This window comes from Podarcis vaucheri, assembly GCF_965113315.1.
Source record: "Podarcis vaucheri genome assembly, chromosome: 10".
NCBI lineage: Eukaryota > Metazoa > Chordata > Lepidosauria > Squamata > Lacertidae > Podarcis > Podarcis vaucheri.
The window spans coordinates 38,305,290-38,325,604 of NC_138748.1; the positions used below are offsets into that span (position 1 = coordinate 38,305,290).

The 20,315-nt window shown below is 38.4% G+C and overlaps 1 protein-coding gene and 1 long non-coding RNA gene across 3 annotated transcripts in view; one reads left to right on the plus strand and one right to left on the minus strand.

The window, feature by feature from the left end:
- EEA1 (early endosome antigen 1) overlaps positions 1–20,315 on the minus strand; it is a 54,579-nt gene that overhangs the window by 22,418 nt on the left and 11,846 nt on the right. The window contains exons 3-15 of one of the 2 annotated variants that reach the window (XM_082240936.1): positions 19,988–20,110; positions 15,238–15,365; positions 14,325–14,379; positions 14,146–14,211; positions 12,862–12,901; positions 11,941–12,054; positions 11,731–11,852; positions 10,797–10,952; positions 7,318–7,434; positions 6,257–6,595; positions 2,235–2,384; positions 1,034–1,153; positions 25–228 (exon numbers count right to left, since the gene is read on the minus strand). In XM_082240936.1, the coding sequence (XP_082097062.1) occupies positions 25–228; positions 1,034–1,153; positions 2,235–2,384; positions 6,257–6,595; positions 7,318–7,434; positions 10,797–10,952; positions 11,731–11,852; positions 11,941–12,054; positions 12,862–12,901; positions 14,146–14,211; positions 14,325–14,379; positions 15,238–15,365; positions 19,988–20,110 (1,734 nt within the window). The remainder of the gene's footprint in view (positions 1–24; positions 229–1,033; positions 1,154–2,234; positions 2,385–6,256; positions 6,596–7,317; positions 7,435–10,796; positions 10,953–11,730; positions 11,853–11,940; positions 12,055–12,861; positions 12,902–14,145; positions 14,212–14,324; positions 14,380–15,237; positions 15,366–19,987; positions 20,111–20,315) is intronic. The other variant, XM_082240937.1, reaches the window with a different exon arrangement.
- On the plus strand, positions 4,425–7,316 carry LOC309542304. Its single transcript, XR_014224169.1, has 2 exons — positions 4,425–5,235; positions 7,127–7,316. It is a non-coding gene; the product is annotated as an uncharacterized lncRNA (long non-coding RNA).

The following is a 20,315-nucleotide window of genomic DNA, read 5'->3' on the forward strand; positions in this document are numbered from 1 at the left end:
AGAATTCTACCTTAGAAATCTTACCTGTTCTTGCAAAGTGTGGTTCTTTTCTTGTAGCTGGTTAAGAACAGCGGTTTCTCCTTCACCGGCTTGAATTTTGGCATACAAATCCTCCCTTTCCTTTTCCAACAGGGTGATATTCTCCTTACTCTTTTGCAACAGGGCTTCAAGATTTTGGATTTTTTGATCCTTATCCCCAATCTGACGTAGAACTTGCTCCAAATCATTCTTGCAGGTGGCAGGAGAATAAAAGAGTTCAATTAAGTATAACACATTTCTATCTATTTATTTTCTGTATTTTGATATTGCCTTTTAACCATAATGGCTCCTGGCACAGTTTACAGTAAGAACATATTAAAATGATTAAAGTCTAAAAAAAAAATGTAACAGGCAACAAACCTAACCAGGGAGCAACAATAGAAGGACAATCAAAACAGTTTCAAAATGAGCAAAACACAAAACAGAATTTACTGAATCTAATACCTGACCACCACCACCACCCCAAAAAGGGACAAGTTTTCAGTCCCTGCGCTCAAAAACTGTCAAAGCTACAAAGAGGTGAAGTTCAAAAAAGCAGCCCTTCCCTGAAAACGTCTGCTAGCTAAGGACAACCAGATGTCCACAACTGATGACACCTCGAACAGGGCCTCACGGGAAGATCTGCTACTCCCTGAGATACACAGGACCCACGTCATTTATGGATTTAAAAGTTAAGACCCAGAGCTTGGATTGGGCCAAAAAATCTAGCAGCCAATGAAGATAACTTCAGCACAGATTTTATATGGTTGACATACCATTATACCATGAGCAGATCAACATCAAAACTCTGAACCAGTTGAGGTTTTCAGTCCATCAGCTGTAATGCTTTTTTAAACTGGGGTGTCATTAATCCAATGTAAAAGTCACTGAAGCAGGAATAAATGACAGGAGTCAAATCCTTGTTTTTGTGTAGTGGGCTCACCTGGTGCATATTGCCACCTCTTGTACCTACTGCCCACGTGATCTTTTTTTCTAGTAGCATGAGCTCTCTTACCTGGGCTTCTCGCAGCTTTGCTGTCGTGCTTTGCTGAAGATTCTGTTGCTCCTGGTGCTGCTGTTTCATTTTATCTAACTGATGCTGCAATTCAGTTGCATTTGCTGCTTTCTCCTTTAGCTTAGAAAAATAGTCACAGACTGTTGACTGAAAACTGATAAGCACAATTCAGTAGTTTAATAGCTTTTATCATTTTGTCTAATACTGAAGCAGTTTACAATAGATACCTTTTAAATTAGTTTAGAAGACATGTATTAGGTTTGTACTAGACAAAATGAAGTATCAGTATTTCGCCAGGGAATAATTTTTCTATACCAACAGGTGCCAAAGTACAATAAAAGTGTGTAACTTGTCATGGTGCTTTACATCTGGAAAGTTGCATGTGAAAAAAAGAGAATGGCTTCTGTTTCATTAATAAGAATTTTGACATAATTAGAATTTTGCATGCTGTGCCTTAGATAACAGTAACAATAATCTTCATAGGTTTAGTTAAAGCCAGATAGCGACCACTGCCTTAACCCCAGGATAAATCTTGAGGGGGAAGTAAATAATAAAGACCTCTTGTTTAATCAAGGCGGACCAATACTTTGATCCATTAAAAATATATCACCTTACCTACTTTGTATGTCTTCAGATTGGAGTGAGAGGAGAGGGAACAGAATAAGGGATTTTAGAAGGCACAGTTCTTTAGCTAAGACTGAAACCATTCGGATCCCCACCCCCACCCCAGTGTAGCTACAACTGAAGCACACAGGATATCCCAAAGAAGTACTGGAAGGGGAGCGGAGGGAAGAGACTGTTGGCAGCATGCAGGATGGGCTACTGATCTCAGTTCAAGAGAATGTTGAGCCACAGCTTGTTCCACAAATTCCAGAGAGAGATCATCTCACAGAGTCCTGTGAAGACGATCAGTGCCTGTTCACCCTCTTTGCAGTGGCCAGTTCAATTCTGACTTCCCGTCCTCCTTTATTTTAGTACTGATTAATAATTTGTGTTCTTACTATTTTTTTGCAAACTGTAAGTGGTCAAGAGACTTCAGAGTCTTCTCTGGATCAATTTGTCAAAGCAACTTGCACATTTATAGAGTACTGGCTTCTACTTTATTAAAGTTCCAACAATATGATAAAGGATATTCCAGATACCTACTATGGAACCTAATTTAAAAGCTAAGCAAGAATTGCATGTTGCTTATAATTCCTACCTGCTCCTCAGCCCGTGAATGTTTTAGCTGAAGGTCAGCCACCTGCTGTTCCTTGTCCATCAGCTTTTCACTTGACAGTTGTCTCTGCTCTTTTAGCCGGCCATGTGCTTCCCCAAGCTGATGCTCTGTCTCCAGAAGTTTATTGTGCAACTGGAGGGAGAAACTGGTCTCATTATTCTCAAAGAAAATGTTTGGCAGACACTTGGCACTTTATCTTTTAATCTGCTATACTTGCACGCAAACTCTATCAACACATCATGCAGTGGGTAACATGTATATGGTTCACATCACTGGATTGGGAACTGCACTTAAAAAGGCACTGCTTTGGCAATATTTGTTAGGTGGGAAGGACTCAAATAATTTCCTTTCAAGGATACCTCACCTAAAGGATGGGGTCAGTTCCATGGCATGTTTTTATTTACTTGTTCATTTTGTATATTCTGCATATATAAGCAGCAATTGATTAGATTTTGATAACTGTTTTATCTGTGCTGGGTTAAAGTACACAAAGTAAAGGTGGGTAACACCTATGGACTACTTCTCAAACTTTATCTAAAAAAGAGAAAGGGAATCAGAAAAAATGGGAACCAACATACCACAAAGAGCTTGGAAATGGATTGGGCACAGAATGAACAAAGTATAATAGCAATTAATTTAAAATAAAATCACTATAACTTTGTATTGGTGGTATTTTACACCTTGCAAATAATTTTATATTTGTATTGAACACTAGGCATATTGCCCACGTATCTTTGGCGAGTGTTGTAAAACTAAGAATTTCTGGAATCATGTCTTGGATAACATCAAATAATTAACTGTATATGAGATTCTAAAGAACCCACTGAATATAAACTTACATTAATTAGAGGACTGTGTTGTTAAGGTAGACAGTGAAATGGTCACTATTCTGTTAGCAGCAGTTGGAATGTCAATTTCAACTTAAGGATACCCTCCTTTGTCAGAGTGGATTTTTTGGGATTTGAGACTTAACTTACAAGCTCCAACTTTACTTATTGTGTCAAAGCAAGAGAAAATAATTTATACAAAAATAAGTTAGTTGAAATATGGATAACCTTCCTATTTTGGAATGAAAAAGTAGGGGATCATAAGGCCATATTCGATCTTTGCCTTGGTTTTGCGAATTCACCTTTTTCATGCATTTTCTTTTTCTGTAATAAATATTTGTAATGATAATAAATGGCAAATATTTTAAAGAGACACATACGAAGGCTATGTTTTTATTCAGACGTACAGTTTGTATGTGCACATATGAACTGCGTAAGTACATTGCAGGAGGTTGGACTAGATGACCCTTGGCGTCCCTTGCAAGCGTACAATTCTGTGATTCTATAAAAGGGATGTCTACAATAAAGAAGCACATACCATACGACAAGGGAAGCCAACATAGTGCCCTTCAAATGTTGTTGGACTGCAACCCCGATTATCTCTGCCCATTGACCCTGCTGGCTGTGGCTGATGGAAGATGAGAGTCCAATAACATCTGGAGGGCACCACAGTGGCTACCCCTGCTTTCAAACTCTTTCAAGTTTGAGGCAAGTTCAAAATCCCGGGGACCAAACATCCTTTCTATCTCTCTTCCATTAGAAACAGCTGGAAGAGCACACTTGTCAGTGATTAGGCCTTGCCAACCACACACAATCTATCATGTGCTAAGCATTCTCAGATTAAAGAATCAAGGCTTGCAAAATCTAACCTTATTTGAGATTGTCTGATTCTTTTAATTAAATGCCATTTTATCAGGACTATGTTCCTATGAACAGGGGCCACACATTACACCTGTGCTTTAGAACGTATACTGGCTATCATACATCTTTAAACAGCCTTGTATTTAAGCACTAGACGGCAGCCGTGAACAATGAAAATCTGCCTGCAGGCAATTGAATTGGCTGGCAGATATGGGATAGTGTGTTCTATCCATCCCCTGAGCCCAGCATTGAAACAAAAGGGATGTCCAAGGAGGAATGTCTCCTCCTCCAGGCCCAACAGAGGCCTCTGCCCCTCTTCTGTCTTTCCCCAGCAAGCTAGATGTTTTTGTGGGATTATTTACAGGGTCGTCTTTTAACATGCTGGCTTTATGGACGAATTTTCTGGGAGCAATAAATGAGCTAAGAATTATAAAGCACTTTACAAAGAAGGGTTAAACATAAGAAATATATTTACAGCCTTACAGATTTGTCCCAAGAACATCCTCTCCCATCACACTGCTTCCTCTCCCATCACACTTCTGAAATTGACCTGCAGTATCACCTTGACTATATTGTCAACAGTTTGATAAACAACTAGAAAGAGGTCTTCGCAGAGGACATTCCCTTTGGAACCTTCCTGAAACACTGTGAAGCCTTTATATTTAGTTCCGCCTTTTGAAATCAGAATTACAAAAGGTACTGGGGATTCCAGACTGGTATGATATTATTTTTTAAGTATGTTGGAATGTTTTGTGGTCTACAGGGATAATATTAAGATTCTCCATTATGAAACCTCAAGTCTGGGTGGAATGCATCTCTTTGTGATGCTATCACAGAAGAATTTCAGTGAGCTACACTTCTTTTTCTTGAAATTTATTATTCAGTCCAGTATTTCGCCTACAGAAAATCATCTTATTCAAATCCTATTAATTTACAGCACACTCTGTGATGATGAAATGAATTTCCAGCTGAACTCATCAGTTAAAGATGCTGTTGCTTTTACTCTTGGTTGCTACAGAGACAACTGCAAGTTCTCCAATCTAAATTCCAAACAGGATGTCAGAATCTTCAGTTCTGGCACATCACCAAAGAACATTATCAACCAATAGACTTCAATCATGCCACAAGAGGTATGTTGCACTAAAAACAGGCACAGCATGAGCACAGGTCTACTACAGGCAATTGGTTAGAAAACCAAAACAGATTCTTATTGAAAACAGCAAACAAGCTTTTCTCCCTGGTGGGTTAGAGGTTGTTTTTTCCTCCCTAAGAAGAACTCGCACACCACCAAAAAGGTACAGATTTGTATAAAATGCCTATATGCTACTTTATATTTATGGATGCAAATTTGGAGCCAGCTACTCTAGACAGAAATGCAATAGACCTGGTTTGGGCATGGAAACTGCCTTGGTTGCAGGGAGTGTCTGATCCTGTTAATTCTCCTTGATCTCTCAGCAACTTTCGATATCCATGACCATAGTTTCATCCTGGAGTGGCACTGCTTTGTGCTATTTCCAGTCCTATCTGAGAGCCAGAGAGCAGTGACTGGGGACTGGCCCCATAGAGCCTTCAATGTGGGCTTCCACAAGAGTTTGTTTATCCCCCATGCTGTTCAACATCTATATGAAACTACCAACTGGAATCATCCAGACATTATGAGAGTATTGTCATCAATATACTGATGACACACAGCTCTATTTCTTCTCACATCTGCAAATAAGCAGTGGATATGCTGGATCGGAGTCTACTGAGGAAATGTAGGGTCCTTACAGAGTGTGGCATTTTGGCTGAAGTGACCCAAACCGTTCACTACACTTAAAAATTAACTGCTGTTAAACTTTGAACAGTATTTGCCTGGCAAAGCAGCAGCAGTGCAGGCCATCTTCAAGGCTACCTTGCCCGGACATTCTGACGTGGGCAAAATGTGGTGCAGGAGTGTTGCTGACCATTCTGCTGCAATGGCAAAGCAGAAGTGGTGCTCCTGGAGTCCTAAACGGAAACGGGTGGGTAGGTGAGTGGCCAGGTGAGAACATTCAAGTCTGCTCCCTCCCCTCTTCCCATAGCACTGTCTAAGGCAAAAGTCTCAGTATGGCTAACAGGAAGGCTTGTCCTGCTCTTACACCACAGAACAAGCAGCCCCCACAACTTGCTTCCACTATAAGCCCCCCTTTCCTCCAATGTGGGTTACCTCAGCTGTGAATTTATGCTTTATTTTGTAATCCACATATGAAAATCAATATATATATATATATATATATATATATATATATATATATATATATAAATTTTCTTCTGTGTGAAAAACATTCATCTTACCTGATTTAGTTCATTTTGAAGTTGTAGGCCATGCTGTTCTTTTTCTTCCCTTTGTTGTTGTAGCTGTTTGAACTCGGCCTTGAGGTGCTGGTACTTGGTCTCAGCTTCTGACAACTCTTCCTTAAGTTTCTGACTTGCTTCTCTCCTTTCACCCAATTCTTTCTGTAACCTCTGTAATGAGTCCTCAGATGCAGACAGCCTTGCCTGAAGTTGTTGACAGTCCAAGTCCTTTTGATTAAGGGTTGCTTGCAGATTTTTTTTGCCGAGCAATTCTTCATTTAGACTTTCTTCTAATTGAGTATAACCCAACTCTCTTTTTTTCAACTTTTCTGCCAGACTCTACAGTATTAGATTAATTTAAAATTAAAGTATAGGTTACTCCATTATGCTGTGAAGTTATTCTTAAGAAGCATTGACTGGTATCATGGTACCGTTCTTTTACGAGGAGATAAAAAACAATGTATGTAACAAGTAAGAGGGCCAACTAATTCAGTCTAAAACACATGCATCTCACAGCTGATTAATACTCACGTGAAGCTGCTGCTGCAAAAAGGGCCACATCCACATCACAGATGAACATTTTATATGGTTGTGGCGGCCCAATAAAGGTCTGCCACCAAGGCACAAATTACAGTAGCTGCACACACAGCTCCCACATGAGCAAACAGTTTTTCACTATCTCTATACCTGTCTGTAAACATCACAGCAATGCCATGTATTTCCAAATCTTGGGAGTATGGGAAAGCTGACATGGGTATGAACTCTTAATTTCTATCTTTTATCTCTCCCCAAAATCAAATGCATTCCCCTTTAAATACCAAGGGACAGTATCATGGTCTCTGTTTTCTTGTTGTGTTCTTTTAATAACAGAAAAAAAGAAAAAAAGTCAAGGGGCACCTGTACCACTGAATTATTTTACTTCTGCCAGCTTCATCAACTGAGTTCTACACCTCTGAAATTCCAAGGATGCAACGTTGAGAATTTCAGCCAACCACTTAAAAATGCTAGGTTTGGTGTCAATTGACATTCTCAAATAAAGTTAATAGCTCTAGGATTCTTACCTGGTTTTTCTGTGTTAATTCATTAACAGAAGTTTGAAGCTTCTGAAGGTCCCGTACATATACTGCAACCTCCTGTGGTCCTTTGGCAAGTTCAGCTCTTAACTGATTTATGGTAGTCTTAAAAAGAAGAAGAAAAAGAAAAAGGTAGAAGAACAATTCACATATTTGGTTCAGTGTGTGTGTGTGTTCCATGAGGGTATTCTAGTGAAACTGAGTTTTTATTAGTTTAGATCACCACCAAGAAACTGAGCATATTTAATTATATCTAGAATCTCTGGAAGAGGATGCTTTGCTCCTGTAGCACTTCTTTCAATTTCTTCAGGATAAGAAGGAAACTTTTCTCCCCGTTTTATTGGGGTTACCATAAACAACTTTTCAAAAAGGAGACGCAGTGTGCATTTTTTTTCACAATTATCTGATATAGATGGATACAGGGCAATATGATGGTATAAAGCTCAAAAGGTTTTACTAACTGATTACTAAATCAGCGTTGAACTTTTACGTATGAAATGCAGGTCCCTTACTCTTTTACCACAATAAGTTATTATTTTTAAAAATGAAAGTTAAAAATATTGAGTGTCCCGGGGGTGGGGTGGGGAAACATGTTTACTATCAACACGAGATAGAGAATTTGGTGACAGAGCTCAGATCCCTGAAAGGTGTGTGTGCATGTATGAACCTATTTTGCACGTGTGTGCACTCACATGTACTAAGGCTACGAAACAGCTACCAGGATGTAGCTTGCAATGAAACTACTGGCTTTCCATAACATAAAAGTATAAGCATTCGCTACAGACAGGGTTACTTTTGGACAACTGGTCCCTTTCCATGGTCCTTTTTTGTGGTTTTATGAAGAAAGTACATCTACAGACTGAAGGTGTTTAGACTGGTTGTGATAGATGGAATTGGTTTGTCTACATTTTAACACAAGCTTTGCGAGTGGTCAGGTACCCCACCTTGTCTTTGGACAAGCAGTAGTGATTGTAGAGTGCTTCCTAGCTACTACGCTTTTCGCATAAGCTCTAGCCCTTTTATTTCTATAACTATTTCTATAACTTAACACCCCATTCTTCAACCCAATGAGGTTCCCAATAAATTCAAATAAAGCTACACTTCCTGGCCATGAGAGACCTTGCCACGCTAATCCAAGCTGTCATAATGTATAGGATTAGCTGCTATAATGTGATTTATTATGCCATTTTTGTATTTTCCAGCTGTGTGTTTTATGCTCCACTCGTAGGCTGAACTCAGCAGGATACAGCAACTGTACTGCTGTTCTGCTCTCCCCCTTCAGACATAATTAGGAGTATAGGACTCCTGTTCCACTGATGTTATATCAAATGAGGTTCTATGTCAAATTTCCAAGTCACTTTTTAAAACTTAGGAGGACATGTTTATTTTATTTAAGTAAAAAAGGTGAGTTAAGCAGGGGTGGTTATGAGGTACCGAAGGGGGAAAACTATGCCACATCCCCCAACGCTTCGACAGATGTGACATAATAACCACAGCCTTTAGTTTTTCTTCCTCTGTAATCACACTCTGTGGCATTGTTCATCTACTTACCCAAACATTTTGCTGAATTGTTAAAATATTTGCAAAAGGTTTACTGAAATGTCTTTGATTTGCACACATACACAGTAAGTTCCCACATGATGTAACAAGATATTGAAATGATCTTTAGATAGGTTGGGATTTTTGTTTTTTGTTTTTTTTTTAAAGTATTACCTCAAGTTCCAAGACCTCCATGAGAAAGCAGCAAAAAAAAATAAAACAGATGGGTGAATGGTGAAAGAACGCAGTGATAAATGCTAGTACCACGTTAAACACAAATTTCATGAATTTCATGGATGTACTTTTAGCAGAGCTAGGCTGCAATTCTGGGGTTAAATACCATGAATTCAATGGGGCTTACTTCTGAGCAGAAACACAGAAAGCTGCACTATCGGGCTGCAACACCTATGCACACTTACCATTGGACATATTAGGACATACTTCCAAGTAAACATATATAAGATTAAGTTGCAAGTATTTAGATAACTCTTTGTGGGCAGCACCTTTTTAATTCAGGGACCCAGTCCCACTACAGTTTACATTCTTTGAGTAAAGAGTATTTGTTTTGCTTTCTCATACTGGCTTATGCCCATTATATATCAACAGCTGTCCTCTTTGGGTAAGGAACCTGTTACCCTCCAGATACTGTTGGCAGCCTGACCAATGCTAAGAGACAATGAGAGTTTGAGTCCAACAGCATCTGACAAGCCACAGGTTTCCCACCCATACTCTCTATCAGTGGTTCCCAACTGGTGGTCTGCAGACCCCAGGGGTCCACATAACCCACCCAGGGGGTCTGTGACACCATTCACATAACTAAAACTACCATAAGAGATATTAAAATTTTCAAAAGTAGGGGGTGCATGGCTTAGCTTCTGAAAAACAGGGGGGGCAATACTTCGCTAATTGGGAACCATTGCTCTATATAATCAAGCCATAAAAGCATTTTTAGTATCTAGAATCCAAGAGGAAGATGAGCACAGATGACTAAAAAGAACATGTCACAAACACTGAATAATAATATGATCAATGCAAAACTAACAATCTAGACAGACAACTTGTTTATAGATTTTCATATAGCTGATCACCACAATCTTAAGCACTTTTTTTGGTTAAAAAATGAGGTGCTAGTACTCATATACAGTGGTACCTCGGGTTACATATGCTTCAGGTTACACACTCCACTAAGCCAGAAATAGTGCTTCAGGTTAAGAACTTTGCTTCAGGATAAGAACAGAAATCGGGCTCCGGCGGTGTGGCAGCAGCAGGAGGCCCCATTAGCTAAAGATGTTCTTCAGGTTAAGAACAGTTTCAGGTTAAGAACGGACCTCCGTAACAAATTAAGTACTTAACCCGAGGTACCAGTGGTCCGTACTTAACCTGAAACTGTTCTTAACCTGAAGCACCACTTTAGCTAATGGGCCTCCTGCTGCTGCCACGCCGCTGGAGTCTGATTTCTGTTCTTATCCTGAAGCAAAGTTCTTAACCTGAAGCACTATTTCTGGCTTAGTGGAGTGTGTAACCTGAAGCATATGTAACCCAAGGTACCACTGTACTTATTAAAGTGCCATGGGTGCCAGCAGAAAATGGCTCCAAGGGGAGGGAGAAAGAAGGGGGGGAGAGAGAGAGAGAGAGAGAGAGAGAGAGAGAGAGATGCTAGTACGCTGTACCAGTGGGTACTGTCACAAAAAAGCCCTGCCTAGAGATATCACCATATAATAATGAGAATAAAAATGATATTGTGAAATGGGAATTGACTTGGAAGTAGCAATGCACACAGGCTTCCAAAGATGATATGAATTGATAATGATAACAGATTCTACTAAAGGTTTTTTTTAAAAAAAATTACAGTAAAGAAAGAACTCAAGAAAGAGTCCTAGATTAATATTTATTTTTACATGAGAAATATTTTTTGCTAGATACTCTACCTCTGAGGTTGAACATTCTGCTCGCAAATGATTGCACTCATCTTTCAGTTTCTCAGATTCTTTCTCACGCTCCAAAGTCATCTTGTCCATCAGCATTTGAACTTGAACTAATTCCTTCTTTAAAACAGCAACATCTTCCACCCCGGGCCTCTGAAGCTTTAGAAAAATGAAAGAATGGAAAATACATCTTATGGAAATCAGACTGGCAGCATATTTTCAATATGGTTTGCCAGAAATTTGCTGACTTGACACCTGCGATCGGGGATATTAACAGCACACAAAAAATATTCTATACTGCACTGGCCAGATTTAGATCTGCTTAAAACCAACATGGTGGCTGCATCATGTGCAATATTTCTGTATTTGAACAGTTCTAGAACAGCAAATCCAGCCTTCATTTCTTAGGTCCAGACAGTTGGTTTTAACTTCATGGGATGTCTTTACACTCAACTCCTGTTGCTACAGTACTGTGCAACTACATCTACTGGAGCTGCTCAGAGAAATTCAAAGTCATATGAAGGTTAGAACTTGCAACAGCTGTGGGTTATAACTTGTATCTAGTTACTTTTTGTACTCAGGAATAGTTTCCTGGGTAGAAAATGCACTGTGCAGTTGATTAATTGTGCATACGTACATAAATTTGAATGTGGCAAAAAAGCCATGATAAATTTAGTAAACAGGGGAAAAAATAAGTACAAAATTCTTACTTCCTAACAACAATTTCTCTTTCCCTCTTTCATTAGTTTTTTTTAGTTTAGGGCAAGACAACAGATTCTTACATCAGGGCCTTGTTTTGTAACATTAAAAATCACTGTCAAAGATGAACAATAACAGCTTGTTTAAAAAATGCAGTTAAAATGATCAATAGCTGGAACCGTCCCCTTCCAATTTGGACAAAGCACAAGTAAAACATGATCACATGATAATAAGTTACCAGCTCTGTTTTCAAATCTTCGCATACACCTCTCTCTTTTTGTAGCTCTTGTGTCAAACTGGCCACTTTCTGTTCTGCAGCTTGTCGAAGGCTTGTTTCTTCATCATATTTGGCTTTAAGATCTCGTTAAGAGAAAGGTCACACAAAAGGTCATTCATTTAATTTAAACTGAAACAAGCATCGTGTTGCATAACAATTATGGACACTTACCCACAATTTCAGTGGCCAACTGTGCTGCTTTCTGTTCAAATAAGTCTTTCATCTGCTTAATATTAAAGTTTTCTACATGACTCTCTTCTAGCTGCTGTTCTAATGATTCTAATTCTAAAAAGAAAGCATGTTTATTGAATATCTCAGAAGTAGAATAATGTTTTACAGACACCTATACTGATAAAAATAACATTTTTTCACATTAAATAGAATCTTGTCATGTGAATAAAAAATGATGCTTAACATAATCAAATCCTAAAGAAATCAGTACATTTTCTAGGAACCCCAGTTATATTGCAAAACAACTATGCAGACATGCTGCATTTTACAGGCATATTTCACATTTACTCGCAGCAATCTTGAGCACTATTATTTAAATTTATTTTCCCACATTACTCACTTAGATTATAAGGATTTCCTGCTTATTTTAACATAAATGCTAAAGTGGAGGACTACAAGTAATTTCCAGAGCAAATAGATCATCAAATTAATCAAATTAACTGTGTGTTAATTGTGGTTTCCCAATTATTTAACATGGTAGCAATTGTGGTTTATTAAATCATTAACTATAACAAGCTGCAGCAAAAAGGAATTGTTCTAAAAGGGAAGAAGCTACAGGAACATGTACACTTTTACAAGAAAATTAATCTCCTTTCCTCTAATTAAAACATAGAACCAGCATGACTTTCTAGAGGTACAGAAATGGCTCTAGACAAAAGCAGAGAACAAAATTTTAGAATATTTGTCAGCTGCACTTCAAACTGAAATATTTGCACTACAGCTGATTGAGTTACCTTCTTGAAGCAGACATTATCGGGGGGGGGGGAATGCTTCAAGAGATATGTGAATCATGCAATAACATTTTCTTTACAATCACATTTCTTTAACCACCACAAAACTGTGTTTTAAAAAGTATGTTACCTGTAGATGCAGCAGTTTCCAGTCCATCAGGTTTAGACTCCTTAAAATGAAAAAAAGAAAATTTTCAGAGGTATTTAAAAATATTGCCATTTAGATGCACACACACTTAAGTTGCAAAAGTTAAGAACTGATTAAATTCAGCACATTTCATTGATCAAATTCAACAGTTACCTCAAGAGAAACGAATGCCAAGTTGTTGTGACTAAGAATAATCCTGCACTTGAGTAAGTTACCAAGACAAATTATTTAGCACATACAAGTGCTTCTATGAGTCCACATACTACACTAAGGGCACAATAAATAATGCTATGCTTTTATGCTATCTCCATTCACTTTGACAGGACTCCACGGAAATGAATAAAGATTGTAAAGTAGTTGCATTTGTTGGGTTACTATGCATTCATTCTGCTACAATCAAAGGACAGAGCTGCAGAATGAAGCCCCCACGGTCTTATCCCACCTGGCACTCAAACTGCCAGAGAGAGAGGCAAAGCGACCAGAGAAATGAAGACAGATGCAGATAGGATCAGTAGGCGATATCAAATACTCATACTCAAGAGTAGGCTGATTGAAATCAATAAACGTAAGTAACTAAGTCCACTGATTTCTATGGTCCTAATGCCAAGTATGACATAGCTGGATATCACCCAGTAAAACTAGGGGGGGCTATTAATTTTGATCAGTACATGCATATCTGGTTTTCACATGTTTTAAGAGAGCATTTTTTAAAAAAAAGCACACTTTAAGCAATTCTTCCTTAACTGGCACTGCATTAAAGAGGGGTAGAAGGAGAAGACCAGCAGAGAAAAGACAATAGAAAAGAAAAGGGTGGTAGGAGGAAAAGGAAGCCATGGGGAGGAAAGAGAACAAGATGGGAGGGGAAGGGACAGAAGTCTTAAGAGAGGGAGGAAAAATAGGTCCAGAATATGAATATGAAAGCTCTGTAGCTGGTCATACTGTTGACACTACTAGTTCAGGGGTGGGGAACCAGTGAACTTACAGATGCTGCTGGACTTTTAACTCCCCATCAGGGGCATTTAAGTTCAACAGTGTCCGGAGTGCCACAGGTTCCCCACTATTGATATCGGTTAAATAAATCTATTGAATAAATCTATTAAATGACACACACACACATGCAATATTCTTAAACTACTTCAGTAAATGAGTTATGGAACTAACTGAATCAGGCCACGTGCCTTACAAAAAAGGTTTTAATCTTCCATTTCAAGGATGATAACAAACTGCTTGTGGTAAACCTGCTTCAAGTATTTTTAAAGCAATTACTTGCTGCCTCTGCCCTTGAACTTTCTCTAATTCTTTCTTCAGCTCTTCAGAGTACCATCGCTCCTCCTGAGCAAAGGGAAGTTAAAAGCATTTTATGAGCTTATAGGTTTGGCAATCTTCTAATGCACTTTTTAATTTTAAACAAAGAACTGCATTCACAAGTAATGCACACTTCCAACCTTAAGTGAAGCTTGCAAGTCTTGAACTTCTTGCCGTAGTAGTGTTACATCATCTCTGAAAACATCCCATGTTAAAGAGGAAACAAATAATGTTTGAACTTGTGTTAAAATAAATTTTTGCATATAAATTAAATAACATTTATTTCTCTGAGAAATATTCAAACAAACTACTTTCAGTTAGTCTTCTAAATTCCAGATACAAGTTAAGCATATATCCATTAGCTCCCCCTCATATTAACAATCATATTTAGAAATGCTACACTTATTAACATAAGTACCTTAAGATGCAGTCCAAACTTAAACATTGGCTTTAGCTGGACTTACTTCCTAGTTAAATAAACTTAGTACTGCAATCCAGTTTTGAAATGCATATGCAGTCATTTCTCTACATGAAGCATTAGGAAAACATCTTTTAAGGAAAAAAATGTATATTAAGAAAAAAAACATCTTTTAAGAAAAAAAAGGGGAACCAGAACAGTCAATAATTACTACAACAATGATATATTACAGAGAGAAAAGCATCTTTGCGACTGCAGCAACTTATTTTATTTATGTGTTACTTTCCAGAAAAGTCTTGAAGCAACAACAATAAACATAATAAAAATAAATCAATATTAAAAATTGTACACTAAAAGTTCATTCACAGAAAAATCGTAAGAAGTGACGAACAATTCAAAGGCCTAGCAAGTTTTTACAAACGGTACACAAGAAAATCCCATTGTACCTTGTCTGCTACAATGAATAGCATGCAAGATGTTGAAGATTCTATCACTGGTAGCCTTCATCCTTTCATTTAACTGAACCATTTATCTACTGCAGATTAACATGCTTCAATATATTATTCAATGCTCAGATTACTACATGCTTAACATGCCGTTATGATAAGTTATTACTGCTTAGTATTGCTTAGTACCTGTTTGGAGACATGTTAGTTTCTCTTCCTTGGCTTGTATCAATACCAGATTCATGAACTGCTTCATAGTGCTTAAAAAGTTCTTCAGCTGATCCATGAGACTTCATACAAAGAGGACAAATAAATCCCTGTAACATAAAGGGGAGGATTAATAGTATTCCCTTTTTTATACTACTTTTAATTCATCATTCTATCTAAATAGAGAATATTCTGTAACGAAACAAGAAAACTGCATTTCAACAATACAGTTCTCAAACCACTCATAAATATGTGTCAAACGAAAACTATAAATTGAGATGGATGTGTCTGCAATAGTTGCTGTAGTAAACAATAATTGTAATTTTGAATATGATAAGCAAATAATTGCTAATTCAATGCCAGACATGCCATACTTATCCACTTTGACTTTTGGAACACTTTTAACTTACATTTTAAACCTATATCACTTCTGTCATTGGGTTTGTCTACACTTCGTCTTAACACATGTATGATACTGATCCATAGGATTTTTCTGCAGAATTCAGATTCCAGACTCCAATTCAGACACTGTGCCAAAACACAGCTAAGGAAACTTACCTCTAGGCCGCATTTGTATGTAATGCTGAACTATATGAGCATTCACCTTCCCTTCCACATTGCCAGGAGGAACACCTCTGGAACATTTAGTTTCCATTTTATAGATGCTTGGCTTATCCTTACATATTAAGCAGAGACAGTGATTTAAACTGCTTAGCTAAATAAGCCAGCTTCATAACTCCTGGATTGAAGCAGAGGCAGGTTTAGGGAAGCACAACGGGTTCAGTCACACTGAGAGCGAGGCCTTGGAGTCGCCACATGGGGTGCAGCAACTATTATGCAGAATGGAAGGCAAGATGTGTGGGGTGCCAAATTTTGGAGTTGCACGGGACACTGCTAAAGTATGAGACCCGAAGATCCACAAATGACTTTTAAACCATGACCTCTAATGCATACATTAGTAAGATGAACATGTTTATTTTAAATCACGATTATGGTTCATACATAATGCTACACCAGCAATCTGCAGAAACTAAATGCTGCAAAAGTTCTTGTCCTGGCAGCACGGATGGAAGAGATGGAAGAGGGACCATTGTCCAAAGTATAAGGCAGCTCCCTATTGGCAACTGCCACACATGACTCTCTTTGCAAGCTTCATGCTTTTCCCCCCACTTCTAAACAGGAAACACAATGTTGGAAACTTATGAAATAGGCCAATGAGCACAGACTGCTGACTCAATCTTTGAAACATGCCAATGAGTGGATTTCCCATTCTCCTTGATGAAATGTTCCCTCTGAATACTGGGGTTTCTAATTCACATGTAGAGCATTACAGTGGTACCTCGGGTTAAGAACTTAATTTGTTCCAGAGGTCTGTACTTAATCTGAAACTGTTCTTAACCTGAAGCACCACTTTAGCTAATGGGGCCTCCTGCTGCCACTGCCGGAGCACGATTTCTGTTCTCATCCTGAAGCAAAGTTCTTAACCCAAGGTAATATTTCTGGGTTCATGGAGTCTGTAACCTGAAGCATATGTAACCCAAGGTACCACTGTACAATGCTACAGAAGAGAGCAAGAAGCACCTACATTGAATTCTGCCAGCACACCAAAGCTGCTAGATTGAATAGATCATATCAGCACAACCCAACAAGGTAAGTCTACTGTAAATACACATTTGGTATAAAATGTCATTAGACTAATAATGAGGAAGGAGCTCAACAATTCCCTTTAACCTATTAAATTCTTATTACTACCTGCACCACCGTTAACTGCCAACCTCCTTTATGCTGGACATTAAGAATAGGTAGGTAGTATCCTTCCTATGACTTCCACTTTAAAACAAATTGTATATTCACTGTAGAGCTTACCTTACTCTTTATAATTGTTTTATATGTAATTTTAAAAATTGTTTCTATATATATGCAATGTTTATGTAATATATTGTAAATGTATCATAAATAACTTCAAGATGCCTCCGAGAAAACAATTAACAAAGGAAATAAATAATAGCTGTTGGGTGCGAACTATTATAACATTGTTGAAAACAGACATGTTGAAAAACATGTTTTTAAAAGTATTTACAGAAAAAAATTGCATCATGATCAAAAAGCTGTTAAAGATGCTTGTATACGTGGCATTCTTCATCACTAAGAGCTGCTTCTAACAGTACATTTTCCTTATATGCATGTAGAATCAGGAAGTATGGGGACCTAAAATGCAGATATAGCATTCAAATGGAAGCGTGCTCCATTTTATTTGCAAACCGATCACTCAACGTTCAACCAGGCAACCATTAGCAACTAAAATGCACAGCTAAGGCTGCCGTGTTTTATACACTTAGGGCTGGATCAAACGCTCCAGCTCTCTCACGCAAAAGACCAGGATTTAACATAATAGTAAACACATTTAACATAAAAATAATGCACCATAATCTACTTAAACTATAGGAAGACTATAAATTTAAAAAATTGTACACATTTTAATACTGTCAACTAGCAATTTTATTCATGTGCTAAAATTCAAGAGATCACGTCGTAGTTGCTATGGTGATCCCACAAGTGATAGGCAACGATTATGTTGTTATCTAGGGCAGAGTTAACTAAACTTTTATGTTAAATATTTTTTGCAAACAATATTTAATATTTAAAAACACTATATTTAGTTAGGATTTACATGGCAACATTTGGTCAAAAAGAGATGGCAACAAAAAGAAATCTCACTCGGGAGGTAAAAATGGCACTCCCAACAAGCGGTCAAACTTAGCAGAAGGAGAATGAGCACAAACTACAACATGTTTTCATAAAGGGCTATCAGCTCATAGCACACAGGCTTGGTTTACAGCACAATCCTACGCACGTCCACCCATAACTAATTCCAAATGTGTCCAATAAAGCCTACTCCCTATTAAGTGTGTTTAAGATTGCAACCTTAGACATTTATAGGATGAATCCATCAGCCCCAAACAAAGCAAAAGGATGGTACAGTGTTTTTAATGCTTTCTTCCAAACATTTCAGCAAAGGCATGCCTTAAAAAAGGAGAAGCTAAAATGGACTCACATGTAAGATTTAGCACTTTGATCAAGCCACTCACATTTACTGTTGTTGGCATCCATCTGTCTCAATAGACAGTGGAGTGAACCTCCAGGGGTGAAGTCAAACTGTTGCGTTAGCAGCACTAAAGTGACCTCCCCTGAGCGCAAGCCTGGGCAGTGTGTATGGAGGTCCTGGGCTGCCCAGACAACAAGACCCGCCCACCCAGCTTCACTGATGTGGTCCAAAGGAAAGCAGAGCAATACATTTGGCACCAGCTGGGTGTACAAGGACTCTTAGGATTTGTGTTGGGTTTACTCCTTAGCCTTTTCTTCTCCTGAAGATATTCTGCAAGGCAGCAAAGGTTTAGGATCAGAGTTCTCCTTCTCCTAGATGGACTACCTTCCCAGGTTAACAAGTCCCATCTGCTCCGCACTTTCTTCTACAACACCTGAAGACTGCCTTCTTGACCATTGGCCCCACTATTAGTCTTGTCTGCTCAATCCGCCAAAGCCTGTCTTTTCATGCAAGGGAAGTCCTTAACTCAATGAGAGTTTAAGACCCATCAGCTATCCTCACCTGGTTTAGCTGGCCTGTCAAAGCCTTTTCCCAAAGTGTGGCTGCTGTCACATGCTGACAGCTTCTAGGAGCCACAGGTGAGGACCAAAGGTGGACAAACTACGCCATTTACTGTGCATCTTTAAAAAAAAAAAAATCTGCATACTAGTATGAATGAAGCTACAGGAGAGAAGGTAAACTTCCTACATATCTGCCAATGCTAGTATGTAGAGTTACACTGCAACATTCTAATTGTTGATTGTACGTTTTTAAAACGCACAGTGAGAAAGCTACTCAAGCTCATTCCCAGATTCTCCTGACAGTGCCTGAGTGCAATTGTTTTACTATTGATTGGTGTTTTATTAAAAAGACGAAAAAAATCACAGCCCTTTACCATAAGAGGTAACATTTTCTAAGAGAGGTTTCACTACATACACTACAAAAAATTTAAAAAAACAATCCTGACTTTTCTTCAAGTAGTCATGCCTTCCTAGTATGCCTATGAACTCTCAATAGAAAACCGCAAACAAAACTACAGCTGCCTATGTATGAGCCATGTTGAAGGTGGTGAATTCTTCACCACTCCAGTCTTCTACAGGTTTGAAATGCTCTGGCAAAAATCTCCATCTTGGTCACAGACCAAGCTGCCCAATATAGCTCTATATCCAGAAACCTAGAAGCAGAACTTCTAGTGAACAAGTCTGTCAACCCTCAAACACTTAAATGGGAAAATGATTTTATATACTGTTCTGTCAGTTCACAATGAAATATGCAGGAGAAAATTCAAGTAATGTACAAGTTGTTCAAATAACTACATGAGGAACAAAAACATGCGAAGCTGTTTTCAATATGTAAATGCCAATCTTTGATACCACAGCCATTTCACAAAAGGCAGCTGCAAATCAGAAAGAAGGAACCACAAGCCACCCTCAGGACATACAATATCTGGCACTGGCCTTCTGTTATGGATATAACACCACCACCACTAAAAAACCCAACAACCACCAATACACCTTGTATCTTCCTAGAGTAGGAAGTATCCAGAAAAGCTGAAGGGGCCCACACCAGAGCAACCAGGAAGGAAAAGCACTTATTTTCCCAAGCATCCCAGAACCAAGCTCCTGAAGCCAAATAAACAAGACCCACAGTGGCAGTAGGCAGTTCACGAAGCTCCAATCTTCTTGTTTCTATCCCAACGTGCTCTTGGTAATGTTCAGACAGATCAGTGGCAGTAACACACATTTTCATGCACATTGGACAGATGAAGCCCTGTGAAACAGTTGCTTTTAGGCATGTATATATTTTAAAACATTGGAAGCAAACTGAATGTCAAAAAAGGCAGCACAATGCTCAAATATGCAGCAATGCATAATGCAGCAAATATATAGAAAATATGAGATTCACCAAATGGGGACCCAAACACAACGCAAAACAACATTTTATACAATATTGCAAGATATTCAATGCAACTAAA